Below are 21,528 nucleotides of genomic sequence, written 5' to 3'. Positions count from 1 at the left end.
CCGGGGGAGAGAAATCTTTCCTATTTACCTCCCTGTTATTTATATACATTTGATACTTGTTAATGTGTTTGGAAAAGAAATTGAGTCTGTTCGGATTAGGAGAAAGATTGAAATTTGATTCAAGAAGTATGATTAAGCAATTTTTCGATAAAATTCCCTCCTCTTGTTTACACTCCCACTGGGACTTTCTGCACACGATGTGGTATATATACCACGCAAAAGTGAGGGGTTGGATTGTGAAGATGTATCCCGCAGGTTATCTCGACATGAGATAAGTTTTGTCATAATTTTGAGAAGAATTTTACAAAGAATAAAATACAGTGAGGTTTCACAGTATGAAATGCTATTAAATTTACATAACGTTCTTGGTAAAAACTAAATTTTCTTTTTTAACAAAAAGCTCATACAGAAAGTAAGAGAAGAAGAAAGAATTTAAGGGTTAACGTAAACATGTGAATTCGATAGATTTAAGAAGTTTCTTTTTTAAACCTTGAAGGATTTTGAAGTTTTGTGGGGAAGTTCCATTACTTTAAGATCGTCGAAAGAAAACTTAGAAAAATGTTTTTTTTTTTTTTGAGAGAGAAAATGAAGGTCAAATTTTTGAGGTTGGAAACCTTGATCCTCCAAGTGTTAAATCGACTCGAAATATCACTTAAAAATTCGCTAAAAACAGCCAATTATTGGCCAATATTCTTGAAATTAAGTGCAAAAGATTCTAAAACTTTCTTTAATCGAATCTAGTTGATTTTTGTAATTTTTGTAAAAAAAAACTTTTTATTCACTCAAAGTGAGAAAGCTAAAATTATACAAGATTAAATTAGGGAAATCTGGGTTAAAACAAAGGCTTTTACGACCTAGCGCCTTCACTGTTTCCTCTAGTTTATTTTATTTTATTTACGGTCAAATTTTGCTAAAAAACGAAATTGACCAGGCGTCTCCATCTTCAATGACTGAGCTTAATGAGCTTTATAGTCAAAATTAAAATCAAAATTAAATATTCTGCCTACCAGGCGCCTCCATAAGGTAGGAAATTAATTCTCCGATACTTTATTGATATTAGATAAACCAAATAAAATTAATAAACTCTCATTTTGATAAAATCACCAACATAAAGGATTAAATGAAGGATTCCTATCTCACTTGAGAGATAAATCAACGTGAGATAAAATTCACAATCATACCCTTTAAGCTTTTTGTTCTAACTTTTATCTCCTCCTCCTCATCCAAAATGGCAAAATGTATTTTCCTGTGAAATGTGAGCCTTTTCCATTGAGGACATCCGAGAGAGCTTCACGAGTATTTTTTTTTTGCACCACCCCCTCGTGATGGGTATTCTGCAGTAGGTACAACATTGAATAAATAGAAGAGTGATGTTTAATCAAAGGTCAAGCGCACTGTGAGGGAGCTTTTGTATCATCTCCATCGTGGTGGGGTGAGAGCATAAAAAAGGGAGGTAGATGCTTCTACTGTTCTATTCTAAAGAATACTTCCCTTTTCCATCGTCAATTGAGTACTTATATCTGACAAAGAAAGGTGCATTCATGGAAATTTATCCGAAAGGATCAAAATTCTGCACAACTCCAAACGAGACTTTTTTGTCGTTTCTCTGCATTGTTTGAAGTACCTTATAGGTATGTATAGTAGGTATCCTACATAAAAAAAAAAGTTGAATAGACAAGGGAGCTTCAATGATTTTTCTTTCAACTAACTTTATAACTCACACTGATGGGGGATGTTTCGACTTTCCGGGGTAAACGGGGGGTTTGTCTTTTTTTTTATTCCTCTGTGCCATTTCTCCCTGGGAAAGTGGGAAGTGAAGGCAACAACAACAAAAAAGCTCAGAGAAGTCGTAAACAAGGGGGTTGAAAGAAATCTCAATATTGTCAAATGTGGTATCTACGAATGTTGGACATGCTTTTTACTCCACCCCTTTCGTGTTTTGTCTCTCGCACCATAACTCTCTATACCTACACCCTCGCTCCCTGTCGTCCTGTCAACGCGGTGGAGTTGCCAAGATGGGAAAATTTTTGGATAGTAGAAGAGGATTCCCGTTTTTGACGTCGTAAAAAAGAATTATTGTATTATGTATTTTATAGACTGCAAAAAGTAGCTCCTTATTCTTCGTCATTTTTCTCCCTTCACCACTCGCGTACATAATTCTTGCGAATGATGCGTCTCCTTATCCGCAATGCCTTGCATTGACAGGAAATGACACTGAAAAGAGATTTTTTTCTTTTCCTTCTCGATGGAAAATGTCTCTCAGTGCTATTTTTTTTTGCATAAAAAAATAAATTGATAAAAAATCCTCATAGTGTTGCGAATGATTTCATCTTGGAAAGTACAGACAATTTCTCAAAACGTGCCTGATGGAAGATTTTTGGATAAAAATAAACATGGAGCAACTTGTTGAAGGATTCCTTGGGTGCACAGGAGAACATTTCCCCAGGCTTTCAATGACAAAATTTTATCCATCTTCTGAAATATTTATGATACAATATCTGAGAGTTTATGTCTCTTTGGTGTTCCTTTTGTACAGTAAGAAGATGGTGGGGGGGAATTTTGTTTCTTCTTGTGTAATAAGAACAATTTAGCAAAGTCTCGTTTGCAAAACTTTAGTCTCCCCGAAGAAGGAGGTAAATAATTAGTACAAAATGTGGCAATGAGATTACAGCTACACCGAGAACTCTACTACCGGTATACATATTCTTGGTTGGTGTTGGAGAAGGTGCTATTATAAACAAGTTGTAAAGTGTTTTATTGACTCATTCATCTTGTTTGAAATGTTCTTCCAAGTAATTTGGTATAAAGTTTAATAAAGCGAACGCACACATAGCATCATACCGCTGAATTTTGGAGATTAGGGATGTGAAAAATGGATTTTAGATGTGAGCTTTTACAAGTAAAATTTCCTTAAAAGGATTCTTATGGCTGAAGTGGGGAGTTGTGCCTGTATATAGTTAGTGGGCAGCAATGCTCAGGGGCTTAGGGAGAGAGAAAAGGGAAATTGGGTGTCACGAAGAAATGAGAAAATTCGAATAAGGATAATAATGCTTCCATTATCAATTCTCCCTGCTAAAGTTTAATAAAAATAAAATTTTCTGGATAATTTGCAAAGGTTTTTCACGTGAAGTATGTCACTAAATATAAGAAAAAATCCCGAAAGATTTTTTTTTCTAAAGAAAATTACTAAACTTTAATAAATTAATGAAGTAAAGATCACAAAGAAAGTCAAAAAGTAATTTTAAAAATTCTCATAACAAAAGTACATTACGCAAATACTATGCATAACCAATTAAGGTTCTCTGAGTACCATAAGCTGTTGGCCTAAAGCAATAAAGGCTATGATGGTGAATACCATTCAGTGTTGCATTCCCCCCAGTCAGGGTGGTGGGAATGGGGTACAGGGTTCATGAATTTCTCGTAGGATTGAGGATAGATGTAGTACTATAGTACGGAGAGAACATTTTGAGTGGTTGCACTTAGAAATTGTAGAATATTTTACGATCTCTTGCCATTTGAGTGTTCTAATTGCTAAATTGAATGTTTACCACTAAAATACATATTAGTGCTCTTCACTTGCCTTTAGTATGTTATTAAATTTGAAGGTTCGGGCCATGGGGGTGGAGTGCATTGCAAGTGCAAATGTTGCCTCTCTTAAGCTCCATTACATTTTGGGGTGGATCATGTGGGGGGAGGGTAAAACTTAAACAATTCACTCGCCCCCGGACAAGATACTTTATGTGATATTTCATGTGTGCTGAAAACATAACAAATAAGTACTTTGGGAGAGAATATTGCATGGATTTTGCAAAAGGGAAATTCCTCTGCAATCCCACCAACCCTATAGATAACATACAATTCCTTCTATATGTGTGTGAGTACAGTTGCAATTGAGATTTCACCATCATATCCCACATTTTCTTCATCCAACCACCCCGCTCCATCTCCTCTGTGTGTTTATTAAATGGTTGAATGATGCAGAGAGAAGGGAATGTGGTTTTAACAATGTATCCTTGCATTGGGGGATGTAGCAAAAATGGGGCGGCGGGTGGTTGAATGAGAGGAAAGCCTCTCGAGTGGAAGAAGAATGAGTATGCCGCATTTAGAGACTGAGAAGCCTAGCCTAGTTGTCGTCCCCTCCACAATACGTTACATAGAATAAATATAGCAAGAAGAATATGTTGAAATATTTTGCTTGTTCACAATTATTTCAATATGTGTCGGTCAGTATTGTGTATTTGTGTGTCAATTATTCTTCCATGCTCTTGACCATTGTATATAGGCAAAAATATTATATATAAATCCCAACCCTTATTTGCCAGAAATATTGTTGTTTGACTGCACCCCGAAAGGGAGGCATTTTGCCACTCTACGGGAAGGAACCCATTACACAAGATGGTTTAATTTAATAAAACATCAACGCGGGGGGATTGGTAAAAATGGGTGGGAAAATGTCAGGAAAAGAGCTTTTATGCGTGATTTGTTATGTGTGAAAAAGTCAGAGCAAAATGCCATTTGGTCGTTATTAAAATGCTCTCAAAGGATGGGGCGTATTATGTGCCCTACCGCATGGGGTTTTGGGGGTTGAGGAAAGGAAAACACGGTCAATGAAGAAGTCTCGGCAAGGGGAAAAAAAGCAAAATGCCATTATCCTTCCATAATTTTTCTCGAAGGAAATTCAGTGGCAATTGCCTTGTGGTGGTGTCTTCCTCCCAAAAAAAAATCACGAAGAAAAAGCTTTTTCAATTTTCTACGAAATTCACAAAAGCTCTTTTATTCTCATCTACATAATTTCTATATTCTGTTTTCTTCTTCATTTTTTTTGTCTCCTAAAAGCTCACATGGGCTTATTTTTTCCTTCCAAAAACTTTCATATTGTAGTTTGCAGAGATACAGAGGAAAAAAATAATTTTTAAACTTTTCCCTTCCAATCCCAAAAAACATTTATAATTAAAATTCAATTGCAAAAAAAATTTAATTAGTCCACATTAAAATTAACATGCGGGAAATTAGCATTGAAATTGAAATTTATACATTTCCCAATGAGATTTTCTATGAATGAATGTTCGCTGTATTGTTTTTCAATTTTCATTCATGCAGCGTTATGATGTTTTCTTTTTATTTCAACTTCCATTACCATTCAATCACATTTTTTTTTCACAACACACAACTCTATTTTCTATCAATAATTTTTTTGTTGTTGCCACTGCTGTGAATTTCTGTGGTGTATGAATTTTCCATTTTCTCCAGTGAATTTTCCCTTCACCATTCACTGAAAAAAAAATATGAATAAACGTGCCTCAAAGTGTGAGAGGATGGCGTTTTTTTTATGAATGGCACAAAAATAGACATATTGATGGGATTTTTTCTCATTTCGAGTCTTGAAATATATTTATAGGAAAACAAAGCCCAAAATATTGCCACCTTCTGAGGTCAGTGACATACCACAATATATTTTTTGTAGGAGATATTAAATGATTTTTTTTACTTTCCCGGGGAGGAAGAGATCAAAATCTCAGCGGGAGACGAAGAGTGATTTAATGAAGGAATTCAGAAGCTTTCGGGTTGTATGCCCCATCATAAAATTCGCCAGAGTGATGGAGGCTATGAGAGTTTTGTGAAAATTAAATTTTCCAAGTCGCAGCTGTAAAAATATAAATTTTCCATTCTTCAGGGACAGACGAGCGGGGAGGCTTTTGTAATTCCTCGTTTGGGATTTCCTAACATTTTTATGAATTTCTTCAGCGTGTCAGGAAATCCCTGAAAGTTTTCTCTTATCCTTCACGTTCCGTGTGGCTGCATCTTATATTTCGATCATGTGTCCGAGATATTAATACCGAGATGAATGCTGGGATGTTTGATAAGTTCTGTGAAAGGAATTCTTTTCATTTATTTCCTTATAAAATTCCTCTCTAATGAAGCACTTTTGTGCATAAAAATTTTGTAGGAGTATGGTTTGGCTATAGACAGCCTCACGCGACGCAAAAGATTTTTAAAAACTCATATACAAAACAATAATAGATTTTTTAAAAATATTAAAGAAAATTAACAATTAAGAAAATTTAACAAAAAAAAATCTTTTTCTCATAAACTTCTGCAAAAAAATTAATTTTCTGTTTTACTACCTTTACTAACTTTTTACGGTTTTTATCAAACGACACGGTAGCATTTGAAGAAATGTGTGATAATCTCTAGCTGTGAGGTAGATGGAATGGCCAGGAAACTGGTGAGGAATAGTATAAAAGAATCTAGCAAAAATGGTAGGGGATTTTTTTTGTCTCGAAGAGTGTGAAAATCTCTCATGAGAGAAGCTTACAATGACTTGACACACGTCACGCGAGATCCTGTGAGGTGTTGGATGTGGGTGCTAAAAAAATGAAATATCCAAGAAATGAGCATGACGAGGTCTTTGTGTCGCACCCTCGCAGGAATTTCATTTTATGCTATACAGCTCTACGGTTGTAAACGGAAGAGCCCAGTTGAAGTGCAGAGGGGGGGGGGGGGGGGTGTTGTTAAAAGAAAAATTTAGCATATTATTTTAATTTTCTTTTCCTCCCCGCAGATTCATCCGAACCCTACATCCCTGGGTCGTTTACCGCGAAAGCGAGGGCCAAAGCTCTCGGAGCTGGAGCTTCTCTTGCATCAAGCTTCGATACATCCATCCTTCAGATATCTGATTGGTTGTCCGTCGAGAAAGACATGCTCAAGACCCAGAGTGTCTTTGTTGGGGATATTGATGCAATTTTGATAGCTATCGATAAGCAAAAGGTAAGTTTATTCTCTGGAGTTTATTTTTAAATTAAACAACGGACCTTTCTCGTCTTAATCCTCTTCAATGTTTTTGGGACAATTTCCTCTCAGAAAATTTTCTCGATAGAGATCTTAAGAAAAATATTATTTTTGGGGCTTATTCATAACCATTCTGTGGTTAAATCTACCCCAGTGTCCCGTAAGCTTTATTCTCTTTTTTCTTTTATAAAAACACTGATAAAACTTTTAGGAAAATTCCCTATTTTCCATGAATTTTGAAGAAATTATTAAGAATATAATTTTAGGAGAAAAACTTGATAAGAAAAATTAAAAATTATTTTATTTTGTCATTTTTTCCTTCCCTTCGTTTAAAATGCTTCAATTACTTCCATTAAAAGAAGTCAAAGGGCAAATAGAGAGAAAACTTTCAATCCATCATCTTTCCAACAGCTTTCGTGTGCTGTGGGTGGAAAAATTGTGTGTGTGGAAAAGATTGTGGAAAACTTTCACCACGTGTTGGGAAAAGTCGAGACACATTTCTACCTTTCTCTTGGGAAAAACTTCCGTGTGGTGAATTTCTTGTGTCGACTTTTCCGTCAATATTGATGCTTTTTTATTTGGCGGGAAAAGCCCGGTAAGAAAATCTCTGTGGGAAATTGCAATTAGCCCGTTGTGATGAATTAATTTATTGCTGATTAAAAATTAAAAAAAAAAAGTTATTATCCGTTGAAAAATTAATAAGCAATTAAGTGGTTTTGTGATTTATCTCAATGAACGAGATGGGTTATAAATATTTTTTGGTACTAAATTACCAAAAATAATGTTCGAAAGGGGTGTGAGGGTAAGCACCTCATTTACCCCCAAAAAGCTCCTCCACGCGTGAATGTCTTTTGGTGTGAAAAACGGACGAAGATTTTAACAAGACGGCAAGAAACGTGCCATATGTGTGTGTAGGTGTGTTGAACACACTCTGGGATGGTTTATTGATTTTCTCCATTTCACCCACCCCCACCTTCTCATACTCTGATACCTTATTTCTTTGATAAATGCCACTGTGCACAGTATGTTGTTGTTCAACATGCTTTTGGGGGTGGTCTTTTGCTAAACCGTGCGAGCCTCGAATTAGATGTGGTCGCCGTTGGGGGTGGCTTTACCCAGGCGGCCGGAGAGTGGTGGGGGGTTTGTGGTATAAAAACATTCACCACCTCCCTCGATAATTGAGGTGTGGGGGAGAGGTTTGTTCGCGCGAAAAATGATGATTAGGTTGCGATGGGGGAGTCCTTTCACCCCATGATTTCCCCAAACACTGACTGCCAAACAAATCTACCGTAAGGCGATAAAATGCTTGCGTGAACTAATAATAAATTTCTGTTTGTGGGTTTAATCATGTGGGTTACAGTCTATATAGCACAGTGGTGTGGATTTTAGAGTGAAAATGAGACTACAAGAGGTTGGTCGTTTTGAAAGAACGTGATCTGAAAAGTCGATGCGTTTTTATAAGGGGATGAAAGCTTAGATTCTACTCGGTTGATGTTGATAGTAGAGACCGAAGTTAGTCGAGTTGAAGTCGCGACTAGTGACTAGTCGATGGATTTTCTTGAGTCGTCGTCGTTGATTAATTTTATCGACTAGTCGTAAGTCGTCGTAGTCGATCTCAAGTCGACTCAAAGTCGACTAGTACTCAAAAAATAATAAATAATTTGATCATTTTATTACAAATTATAATTGCTTATTATTACAGTACAACGACCACTTGGTTGAGCTACTCTCGCGCATTGAAAATAATGAGTGTGAAGAGTACATCTGAGTGGTCGTTGTACTGGGGTCCCACTGTAGTTTTTTTTAATGCATGGAAAAACTAAAAATAACTAAAAATAATTTCTTTCCGGGTTCTTCGTCGGCAGTTGAAATTTCTTACCCAAACATTATATATATATTATATATATTTTCCTTAATAAAAAGCGCCCCTTTCTATGCTAGCCACTGAAGAAGGCTCCGAGCGGGGCCGAAAGCTCTGGGAAGATTCTGTGTTTCTTTGGGTAAGAAATTTCAACTGCCGACGAAGAACCCGGAAAGAAATTATTCACAAAAACGTCGGAAAAACCACAATAACTAAAAATATCTTAATATAACCTGGATTTTATCGACAGACTGTCTGCCGACAAAACCCAGATTATCCTGTATATAACCTGGATTTTATCGGCAGACTGTCTGCCGACAAAACCCAGATTATCCTGTATATAACCTGGATTTTATCGGCAGACTGTCTGCCGACAAAACCCAGATTATCCTGTATATAACCTGGATTTTATCGGCAGACAGTCTGCCGACAAAACCCAGAATATCTTGTATATAACCTGGATTTTGTCGGCAGACTGTCTCTCTTCAATATCACCTAGATTTCGCGAGCAGACAGTCACATTTTTTCACTTTTCTCAGCCCCAGAATAGAAATTCACAATTCTGGTACACCAAAATCTGCATTGGTATTTCCTCTGAAATTTTCTTTTTACAAGCTGGCCTCGCTCTCAAGATGCCGGAAAGTGAATTTCTTACTCTTCAATAATAAGTCTTTAAATGTGGCCAACACTTGAAAATCAAGTTTAAGAAAAACCCCAAGAAAAATAAAAAACATTTAATTTCACCAGCTCTCAAAAGAGACCCCCCTTAATAATAATTATAATAGTTAATTTAATAATTTAATAGATTTTTTTAATAATACTATTGAAAACTTCAAAAAATATTTAATGTTCAATATTTTATGGAAAATTCATAAGAGAAAACAATTTGGTGACGATATTTTATTAAAACAATTCTTAACAACTACAGACTTGATGCTTGTAGTGCTCTGTATAAGAATTTTTCTGTAATTTTCCTGTACCTACATATAAGTCGACTAAGTTGTTGAGTCGTCGTCGACTTATTCTCGACTGACTAACTCAACTTAGTCGTCGAAGTCGATACAACCTTTGCATCAAGTCGTCGTCGACGAAAAGTCCATCGACTTCGGTCTCTAGTTGATAGGTTGTTTGGGAATATTTTTAACAATATTCTCATAGTTTGTAGTTTTTCTTTTATAATAATTTATTATTGTTTTTTTTTAAAATTATTTTCTTTGTAAAAACTTAATTTCCTTAAAATGATATTTATCTAAAATCGAAATTAATCAACGTAGAGATAAAAAATGCCAATAAAAATTAAAATTCCCTTTCCATTGATATCTATGGTGTCTATGGTCGAAATCAGTAATACATAGGTCTTATTTATGACAAAGTAAAATCAGTAAAATTAAAAATTCAATAAATCTCTAATATTTTAAATAAATCATTTTGTAATATTTTTCTGACACAATCAGTAGTATATCAAAAGAATAAACAAAGAACAAAAATTAGAAAATATGGAAAATTTTTAACACGAATTTTCAGCAAGAGTTCAGCGTTCTTCGGGAATAAATAATAAACTTCACAAATAATCAATAAATCATTTCTTTTTGTGTATTATGTTATGATTAATAAATGTAACATAATCTTCCTCTCATGATTCCTTGACAATCGATGCTTCCCAATAATGGAGGAAGAATACCACACAATAGGGCAAAAATGTCGGAAGAAATATGACATATTTTCTCTCATTGAGAATTCTTGGCATTGATTTCAAGGAAACACACTCCACAAGTTTTTCCCTCTGCAACAACGGCCAAAACGGGAAATCATGTGGAAGGAAGAAAATGGCACGTTGGCTGTAAAAAAAGGAGATATTTTTCTCTAAAACGACAGTTACCTACCAACTTTTTTCTCTTTTCATCGTGAATTTTTGATTAATCCCATTTTCTTTTCTCACTGAAACAATACACAATTTTCTTCTTTTTTCTCTCTGAAACAAAATGACGCTGAAATTCGATCTCTGAAATGACTTTTTCGGGTAGTGAGGAGGAGAAGTTTGCGTTAGGGATAAGGAAAATATTATTTTAGGGCCATTTCGGGAAATATGATAATGAAGAATATGTTTTATCATTGTGAATTCAAACTCCTCCTTCTTTGAGTGAATGTTTAGGCAGCAAAGAAAAGGTCTTATAGAAGACAATTTTCTTATTATAGGGATTATTTTTCTTTCTCAAGTTTGATCAGCCTGACCCCATATTTGAGATTCAATAATAAATTAATTTTTAAATTCTTTATAGAATGTTCTGAGAGAGTTGGAGTTCAAAAAACCCCAACTGGATGAATTAGTTCACACGGCGGAGGCACTAAAGACTGACGCAAATCGTCTTCAGCTGCAGAATAAAGGTAAGAGTTCTTTTTGTTATATACTCCAAAAAAAACTCAAGAATAATTAGCGCACACGGGGGGTAATGAAAAATGTGAAGGAGAGATAGAAGAAAGTTAATTGAATTTTATCCATCTTCCACATCAAAGGGGATTTATTGCGAAAATATGCATTCAACGTGGAAAATGTGAAAATGGGCGAAGAAGTATATGTAGATAATTTAGAGGGACTAACACGAGAGCGAGGATAGAGTCTATTCGTGTTGAGATTCCCCCAGAATTAAATAGGGGTGGCGAAGATTGCGATGGGGGAATGTTGGGGGTGGATTGCATGAAGGCGGTAGATAGAGGTGATTAAAATGAAAATGACATGAGAAAGTTTTTCAACCCTTTCACGTGTGTCAAGCAAACTTGTGCACAACCCCGAAAGTTTTCATTTTTCCTCTTTGCCACATAAAATGGAAGTTGTGGTTGGAGTTGAGAACTAAATAATGTGTATGGGGGATGCGATGGGGGTGTGGGATTAAAGGTGTGCAATGAGCAGCATACCAAATAAAAACACACACATTGACACGTCAAATTCAAACGAGAAATATTTGTGGGGATTTCATAAACACACACAAGTTCAGTTGATGGGGGTGTTTTAATTAAAAAGTCACATCAAACCTCTCACGATAATCTGCAACAAGTTTTTGTGTTTTACTGCCTTTACTGCAAGACTTTATGTGCTTTTGATGCACCAACTGGAGCCACTAAGAGTGCATCAACACACTCGTTAGAATTATTAACCTTCTCCCTCCATATAAGAGGGGGTGTTTTATATCGCTGCACCTCATTATCAACATCATTCAGTCTATCGTCAGTGTTTCAAGGCAATAAGGGTGTCTCTTCATGTTCTATAATACTCTATAATGCCTTCCGTTTGCTTCCCTTTGCTCCTGATCCCCAGGGTTGTGTGCAGCATAGATGAGAAAAGTTCTATTTGTGATGTACAAAAAAAAGATGAATGAAGGGCAAAGAATCTCATTCTCTTAATTTACAATGGAAGAAGTAAGAAAATTCTTTGAAAAATGCTTTGATATTAATCACATTCTTTAAAATCTTACACCATTTAATGCAGAAATTTAAAGAAAAATCCCACCCCTTCAGTCTTTTGTTAAACGTCGCTTCTTGCTTTTACAACAAAGTAATGGAAATACGTGTTAATAATTCAACTACAGACATAGAAAGATTTAAAATACAAAGAAAAAGAAAACTAAAAGAAACACAAAAAATGCTGCAACGTGGCGAGAAAATTGTTTCATTCGAATGAAACAAAAAAAAGAAGAAAATGGAAAGAAATTATGGGATAAGCTTTTCTAAATTGTTTCCATTTGCAAAATTAAATTTCACTCTCCTTACACATTTTCACTCACCCAAGCGGTATAGTGTGAAAATTGCAACCAATAAAAGGCAACAACAATACTCTGTAAGAGACTTAACACTGTTCTCTTTTTTTCCAACATTCACACATTCTATGCCCTTCAACTTCGAGCTTTTCACCACACGAACTTTGAAGTGGTTTTGCTTTCATACTTGCATAGTAATGTGTATATTACACTCTGTGAAGTCTCTGATAAACGTGAGACATGTTCTAGAATAATAATTATGAGGGGATAATTAGTGAAAGGGCGGGAAGATGGAGCCCTATCGTTTGAGAGCTCAAATTCCGTATGCTTTAAAACCATCATATATTGCAATTTATACCCCCCTCTCCGAGCACATTGATGCGATGCGCTCAAAAGGATACCATGTGGAAGAGCTTTTGAGAAGATGAGAAAATCGATTTTCTCTCTCATAATGCATCTTATATATATTTTGCTATTACTGGTGACTATATAAAGTATGGTACATACACATATTTTCATTTTCTCACATGTCATTTGATTAATTACCATGTTCCAATGGAGCAGAGTGGAGGAGATGTATTAATCATAAATCATAGACAAGAACTTTACGTTCTTTGTATATAACCTGCTGTTTTGGGGAGGGGATTGTATTTTGCGTCATTTTTCATTCATTGCATTGTCCACAAATTGAACAGATCATTAGGAGGTGTTTAAATAAATTATTCTTAACGTTCTTCAACTCGCCCCAACCTGTTGTCTATTCTATTCAATTTGATTTATGAGAGAGTAATCTAAGTTTATTATTTATTTATGGAAATAATAGTTTAAATTTGCAATGAAACGTTTATTTAATTTATCTCAAATTTCTTTAAAGAATAGAAGAATTATTGAATGCAAAACATTTTTTTGCTGAAGATTAAATGAACGTTAAATGGACCACCAGGCGCCTCCATCTAATCCGTTTTATTTTTTATTTAGCTCATAAGAAAAGCAGAATATCTTCCATTTATAACCTGGCGTCTTCACTCACATTTCTCTTTAATCTTTAAATCTTAAATACCAACATGATGGCTAATTTCTTTTTGACTACCCAGCGTCTCCATAATAATCTGTCTATTGTAATGCCCAAAGTTACCCATTCTTTACCGTATTGAATGCTCTGCAATAAGGAATCCCCCTCTGTTTGATTAGCTCATTTAAAATCCACTTGACTCAATCCCTTATCTATCCATCCCTTCAGGATCCCTTTTACTCTTTTCTCTATTTGTGCAAACTATAACTAGCTGCACCCTAAGCTCTCGAGAGATCTAGATGTGTTTTTTCATTGTTGTGTCTGTGTGTCTAAAATAAACCCTATAGTGGAAATTAAGTAAATGCCCTTAAATTGTGGGTTTTTTCCCTCCCTTATCAGGTGGGTCTCTGTTGTACATACAAGGAAGGAAATCTCTTTACGCAACTGAAAGCTCATTTAATAGTTTGTTTTACTTTCCCATGTTTGACTTTTATCCCATATGTGTGTGGTGCCTTCATGTGACTTTCATCCCCATCTACGACGCATTTTGATTCCAATTTAATGGGTTTTATTTCACCAGTTGTTGGTGGTTTTCTTTGGTTTTTTCTCCTCCACCCTTCCCTACATTTTCTCTTTGTGGTAATGTCCTAATCGACTTAATGTTTATCTTCCTTCGCTATGTGTGCAACTGTGTGTGTTTTTTTTTCTTTCACCACTCTGTGTATTTTTCCTCGTTGTTGGGTATTTTTGAAAAGGAAGAAAATGGAAGGACATTGAACGTAACCACACACATAACATTTGTGGTAATACTCTGGGTGGTTGGTGGTACCCACTCCCTTTTTCTTCCTTTTCCCCACCCCCATATGGCAGTGAAGAAGCAAAAGAAAAAAAGTGAGAAAGAAAAGTCTTTGGGGGGTGAGAGAAAAGTTTTGTGAATTGTTTTTCTTTCACCCAAAACCAGTGAGAGAGCAAAAAAAAAGGATATTGTGGAGGATAACAAAAAGTTTCCATATTTATAGTCTCCTTAGCTATAAGTTTCCCCTTCAGAGGCGTCGTGCATTCGGTTTGATGGCAAAAGTGCCAGGCAATTGGCATTCTCTGGAGTTCGAGCGAAGGCGTCTAGGCGAGAGAAATGATGGTAAAAGTGCCAATGTGTCCCAGGAAAAGCTCAAAACTTATGACACAAAACATCATAATACTAAAGGAAGTTGAGACACCAGAGAATTTTCTCTTTTTGACTTGGTGCTGGATACTTTTGGAAACAAGCGGTTGGTACAACAAACTAGGATATAGCCGCCTTATCTAGCAGGAACCATAAGAGCTCAGACGACATTAATGTGTTTGCACTTGTGCGGGGCTGAGCCGAATGAATGTTTCCACGAATGCGAGTATTTCGATATGAGAGGAAAAACCCCACAAAACATTTTATTCACGTCCCGAGAATTTTCATTTTCATACCTTGTTTTTCTTCCACACATACACACCTCATTCCCATCCCCTACCTCCCCCCCCCGCCCTACCCCACCCGTGGAACAAGGTATTAGAGTTTCGTGAAAATTTATTTTATTGTATTTGCCTGTGCAGAGAAGAGGATTTGCACGGTGGATTTGCAGATACTTCACGAAGCTTTTCCATTTCGGAGGTATTTTCCTGTCTCAAGTGAAAATCGAAAACTTTCAAGCTTAATGTTTTTTTTCTCTTTCCATATGTACTTGAGGTTTTAGAGGAAGAAAAACTCAATTAATTTAAAGAAGTTTTGAAGAACATTCTTCAGAGAAAGTTATTAACACAACATTCCCCTTTTCTCATTTAATTAATTATTAAATACTTTATTTTAAGCTTTTGAGAGTATTTTGAGACTAAATTTAGGGAAGTATTTCATGTTTTCAGCGTTGTTTCATTCTATATTTTGTATACAGTAGGTACCTATACTTTTAACTTGAGATATTTCGTGCAAGGAAGCTTTTTTGGAGTGAAATATTGAAAAATAATCCGTTTGTTTTAGCTGCGGTCCCTGTATTTATGGGATTATTCTTCCTATATGTCGCTTGTTGATCCTCTCAAGGGGTTCTCGCTTTCCTGGAGTACTTCCTGGAATGTTCAAGAGGGTTTCCTCTTCCATACAACACTGGATTGTCGCTCTCTCTCTTCATTCAAGTATCCCCTCGAACTTTTTATCGCTTGGGCCGTTCTCAAATTTCTTCCCATTTCTCCCTCCATCCACCCCCGCAGATATTTTCTGCAATATTTCCCCAAACAATTCCATCCCAATGTACCCCAAACCATCGTAAATATATTTGGGATATATGTATGTACACTTGACTATAAATTGGAAATGGTGTGGAAAGAGTCCTCTTAAGTGGGGGGTCATGTATTTTAGTTCACTGTACGCAGAGAAAATTACTAAACAATAAAAGTGGAGCAAATTAATTTGAAGAATCTCATTGTTGGAGTGGAATTTCATACATACCATATACTTTGGGAAGTAATCATTAAATAAATTATTATGCTTTGGAAATAATTGAATAATCAATTTCAGAAGCATTGACGGAGAGGGCAAAAACTTGTGAAATAGCCATCAATGTTTACATATATAATTTTCTGTTTGAAGGGCTGTTGTGGGTGGAAAGGCAAATGATATTGATTTTAATATTGTGTGTGCGTTTAGTTTGATTTTCATGTTGAAATTACCCATGAATGTGTTGTATTCTCCACCACCCAATTTACCAACACTTTATGGCGCAATATCTATGAAGGTTTGAGCGATTCTTATACCAAAATGTATATTGAAGATGACGTGCGCAAGGCGAGTTGAGGGTTTGTTTACAATTTCATATTTTTGCGGTGAATTGAAAGAATTTTATGTGGAAGATTTTATAAAAAAAATCCTTTAAAAATTTTTTGAAATAAAATTTTCTTTTCATTGAAATTAATTTCTTAAAAACTTGAAAAACTAATTTCCTTCAAAAATTTTCTATTGAAGAATTTTTATTATTTCGTTAAAAAGAAGGAAAAAAATTAATGAAATAAAAAGAAAATATTTCAAAATACTTTTAAATGGCACAACATGCCCTTTACCCCTTCGAAATTTTAAAAATAGTCATTTTGTTGTAATTTTTTTAAAGATTAAACAAAATTGAAATTCAAAGAAAAAGCAAGAAATTTTTTAATTATCTAGGAATTATTTTAATTCAATTCATGAAAAATGTCCAAAATTTCTTTCTGTTCTCAAACATTTAATCATCTAACTAAAAATCTTTTAAAGATCAATAAAAATTCAGACATTTCCCTTTCCCCTTTATTTAGATTTTTCTAAGCAAATGCCCTTGAAGTATTTTTTTAAATTGAAAACCATGTTTATGTCATATAAAATTAAAAAAAGAAAACAAACAATCTACCCTCAAAACACCTTGACAAAAAATAAGTAGATATATTCCGGAAGCAACCGAGAAATTTCCTTGTCGTGTGGTTCCATAAAAAAGGAGTTTTTTCGGATGCGACACCAATTCGAGAAAAAAAAACACCCGGGATGAGGATTGGAAATTGTTGTACGAATAGGTATATGCTGAAAATTGTGAAACATCTTGTAGATGATTTTCGGGTTTCTTTTTCTTCAATTCAAAGCCCGAGAATGATGAGGAGGTGTGATGCGGGGTGGTTTTGTCGTGGTGGATGTTTGGTGAAGGAAAGAGAATGTAATTTCTTTTATTTTGTACACACTCGTTCGCTTTTATAGTGTTAACACAAATATCTTGAGGGTGTACAAACGGTACACATTTCCAATATACAATGGGTGGAATAAAAGGAGTGAAAGGGGAGGTGAAAAGTATGTGTGTGAATGGGAGGAAAATCTCTATACAAATATATTCTTGCAACTGTTGAGGGTGGAAAATTGTCGGGGTGAATTATACCGGTATAGGGATGATTTTCAAAAAAAAAAGCAAAAAAGAAATTCAACAACTCCGACAAGTTTGACTCAACTTTGGGGTAGAAAATATACATAAAGGGAATTTTGCATAAAGACACTGGCAAAAGGAAGAAATTCTAGGACACATGCTTCTCAAATAATCCCAAAGATTTCCTCCAGAAAGCCTCTTCAATAGAAAAGTCTCTGTGTTAGTGGATTTTTTTCTTGTTCATCATTTATTTTAGTTCCTTCTCTCCCCTTTTGCAAAAACGCATGCGTATAGCAAAATTCACATATTGTAGAGATTGTTGTGTGTATTTTTACTACATACTATATATTGAGCACCCCCAATTGTCCCTTTCGTGCAATTCACCAGGTGGGTGAGTCTCTTTCGGGCCCAAGCGTATACCAGAGGAGATCTCCCATTGACAGAGAGAGGTGTCGTGTAGAGAATGCACAATTGTATATCGCTTAGATGGGGCGTTTGAAGTGCCCGAAAAAAATCTCTCTACTCAAAAAATCATCTCACGCTACACCCATAAAAGCGATGTCTCGGAGCCATCAAAAGTGCCACAATTGATAATACAGAGTGTAAAATCATGTATGGTATTGCAAAGGCGCCCTTTTCTTCCTTCTATCGTTTAGATTTTTTTCTTTGAGCTTTCTCCCCCTCTCCTCCCTAACTTCCTTTTCCTCAGCACTGAAATTTTCTTCAAAACGCTTGATCTTGAGACGTTTTTTCCTTCGTCCTTTTTATCATCATTGTCAAGGGAAAAATCATACACAGAGACTGGTACAGAATTTAAAGGAATTCGGAAGGAGTCTCGTTGATATCCTTTTTATCACGATGATTAGGAAACATGAGAATTTTTTGTTATTCACTCGAAACTCTATAAATATGTGAGAAGTTGGGAAAATTCTTTAAATTGTTTTTAGATTTTTTTTTTGGTAATTTCAGGAAAATATTAATCAGTTCAAAAATGATTTTTGATTTGTTTTGTGCCATCCATCAAATCTTTTGGGGATTTTCACATTTTTAGTCCATCTCTTGTGACAGAAAAAACTTGGAAAAAGCCTCAGGAAAATCTTAGAGAAGCTTTTTTCGTATGAAATGCTTGAAAAGTTTTAATTAGAATTGAACAATTGGTATATTACGTAATATCCTATAAAATTAATCTTTCTAATTTAAATTTATCAAGATTTCTGTGTGTTTGTTCTATGCAGACTGATAGGATCAAGAACAAATAATTAGGGGAACCAGGGGTTAACTGTTACATTTTTAATTAAAGTAAAATCAAAAATATTCAATTAAGTTGAACCAAACTTTGAAAGGTCAATAAGTTTCATTTATGAATTAATTACTAATTTAATTGGAGATAAAACAATTAATATTTCAGAAGACATTGCAGGTTTTTTTTCTGTTTTGCATAAATAGCCCCAATTTCCCCTATATTAAAAAAAAAGCTCGAGAGACGTTTTAATTTCCAATTAAAAAAGTGACAAAAAAGAACTTGTGAAAAAAAGCAATTTGCAGTGGGAATAAACGCAAAAGTGTTTATTGCTGGTATCTGATGGGAGTTGATTATTTAATCGTGTGCTACGTTAGGAATGGCACAAGTACACAATTGAATGGGTGGGGGATGAAATGATTTTTTTCCACTACCATTTGGTATAATCTTTTTTTTTTCTCGTGTATATGTATGTATATACCAGTAGCATCGTCTGTTGAGCTTTTTGCCATAGCACAACCATCTCCCAGTCTTTGGGATGTCTTCTTGTCTCATTAAAAAGTTTTCCTCTCTTCCGCATTCTCCAAGCAGCGGGAAAGTTTTTCATATCTCGAGGTAATTTCCCTCTTGCGCTTTTCTCTTGTGAAATTCATTTTGTTGTGGGTGTGTATTGTACAGAACACAAAAATGCACACAAATCCTTTTACATTTTTTTGTCCTGGGAAAAAGTTCCTTTTGACAGAATCACGCAATACAATGTCATTATTAAGATTCCTTCTTGCAGGCAATATAATTTAACAAAATAAAATTCTGCAATTAGTTTGTGAAATTCATACAAAAAAACTTCTTTCATTTTGCATACGAAGAGCTTTTAATCCAATAAAAAAATCAGCATGAAAGCACAAAATCTAAATTAATCATAAACAATATAATCCTACATCAAAGCTCGGGGAAAATTTAATTATGAAATGATCTAAAATGGTGAATGCGTCGGACGTTTTCAGAGGTTTAAATTAGGAGGTGAAAATGATGGGAAAATAATGCAAAATTTAGTCTGAACATGAGTCAATAAAAACCAAAAGAGAGACAGAGAGCTTTTAGTATATTTTTCTCATTTTCCATAACGCATTTTCCCTCTGGGTGAGTACTAGACCACAGATGAAAGGAAATTTTTTTGCCATCCATAGCAGAAAATTGAAGTGCATTTCACTTCCACTTCTCGAGCAAATTGTATGTTTTGAGAGGGGGTGTGCGCGGGTTTGTTGTTGACGTTCCGGTTAAAATGGAAAATAGTCCTTGGGTATTCACATTAAAATCCAAACTCGTTTCATTTCCTCCTCAAACTCATCCATCACACCTCCGTTGGAGGGGTGGAGGTGTATTTTCCACAGTGAAAAGCCCTCCGATTTGACGAGTTTTCACATGTCAACCCGTTTGATCCAACTGCTATTCAAAGAGAAAATCATACCCTAACTCATTAAATCGCAACTTGTGGAGGCTCTAAAGTGGGATATAAAAGGGGTAAAAGCTACTCAATGGGAGAAAAGGTGTCTCCATTGAAAGCAAAACATACGTTTTTCCTGGATATTTTCATTGCAAACATTAAACTTTGATAGCTTTTAGATGTTCTGATTCTTTGATAGAAGTTTGATAAGTTTTAAGAAATTTTACGGAAGCTTTCTTCAAGCTTCCTCTTCTTAGCAATATGAGAAACATAAATGAATCAATTAATTAATTTATTAATTACATGATTTAATTACTTTCAAAATTAATTATCAAATTATCATTAAAAATTTTTTGGAATAAATTATTTCCATTTTGGAATTTTTTAGAATTTTATTTACATAATCTGTGAGTTTCTAAAAGCCAACCCCGAGTTCTAAATAAGCATAAAAGCTCATTGACCTTATCACACGAGGACCAGGCGTGTAAGGCAGGTGCGTAAAAAGAGAGAAAAGGAAGGAGAAAAAATGAAAACAGTTTTTCATCAAAACACCTTCTTCTCTTCTCTGATCCAGGTGAGATATTTTACAATACACGATACTTATTTATGCTAAAAAGGTGGAGAATACCAACCCCTGGGAGGATATTCATAACTCGTGTGTGTGCTTAAGGCATAAAAATAAATCAACCCCTCCATGAGTGGTTCACATTTTAAATATTTATAATGTTTTCCAACCACTATACTTCCTGCTTTATTTCCTGTTTTTTCTTTTGGTGGAAGAGAAAAATTCTAAGAATAAAAAATCCTGCGACAACTATATAGATGCGCAAGATGGGGAGGATTATCGTGGGAAAGCTCGTTATGTATATAGAGAAAAATTACTATAACGATAAAATAAAGAATCACCGCGCAATGTCTCTCTTTTCCACCCCTATATACCGGAAAATGCATTCGCAACTATAATGTTGATTCACTTGATTTTACTCCCTCTACGCACACACATATGTACACACACAAATTGCGATCTATGTGTGTGTATGTTGTGCGCTGTACGAGACAAAGTTGTCAATATATGAAATTTTCTAACGAATTTTCCTTCTGGGGAAAATTTTTCGTATACACACGCTTGCGCTTTTCACAGTTCACTAACAAATTCTTTCCCTGTGTTTGTCGGATGTTTTCCACCAATACACATAAATCTCTGCCACATTTTCCTCTTGAGGCACACACACAACGATATAGTTTAAAATACATGAATTTTCCCTAAACGTAACACCACCACAACTACACACATCAATGGGGGATTGTAGAGATTTTCCAAGACCCAAACGTAGAATTTTCACTACCCCAGTCGGCTAAAGGTGTTTGAACTGAACGCGTGATGGTGGTGCTTCTGTGGACGGAGAAAATTTTCTGTTTTTCACCAAAGAAAATCCCCTAGAATTTACTTCTCCACCATTTGCGATTTATATTGTGAAGAAATAATCTTATTCTTGTGAATTTTCACATAAAAAAAAGTGCTTCCATATATCAT

At 35.1% G+C, this 21,528-nt stretch overlaps 1 protein-coding gene across 6 annotated transcripts in view; it reads left to right on the top strand.

Annotated features, from left to right (window-relative positions):
• LOC129795896 (dystrophin, isoforms A/C/F/G/H) overlaps window positions 1-21,528 on the top strand; it is a 221,833-nt gene that overhangs the window by 48,910 nt on the left and 151,395 nt on the right. For all 6 annotated transcript variants that reach the window (XR_008751164.1, XM_055837459.1, XM_055837473.1 and 3 more), the window contains 2 exons: window positions 6,563-6,768; window positions 10,930-11,035. Coding sequence is in view for 5 of the 6 variants with exons in the window: in XM_055837459.1 (XP_055693434.1) it covers window positions 6,563-6,768; window positions 10,930-11,035 (312 nt within the window). In the remaining variant the exon portion in view is untranslated. The remainder of the gene's footprint in view (window positions 1-6,562; window positions 6,769-10,929; window positions 11,036-21,528) is intronic.

This window comes from Lutzomyia longipalpis, chromosome 1 (assembly GCF_024334085.1).
Source record: "Lutzomyia longipalpis isolate SR_M1_2022 chromosome 1, ASM2433408v1".
In the NCBI taxonomy this organism is placed as follows: Eukaryota; Metazoa; Arthropoda; class Insecta; order Diptera; family Psychodidae; genus Lutzomyia; species Lutzomyia longipalpis.
This window is presented reverse-complemented; position numbering and strand designations above follow the sequence as displayed.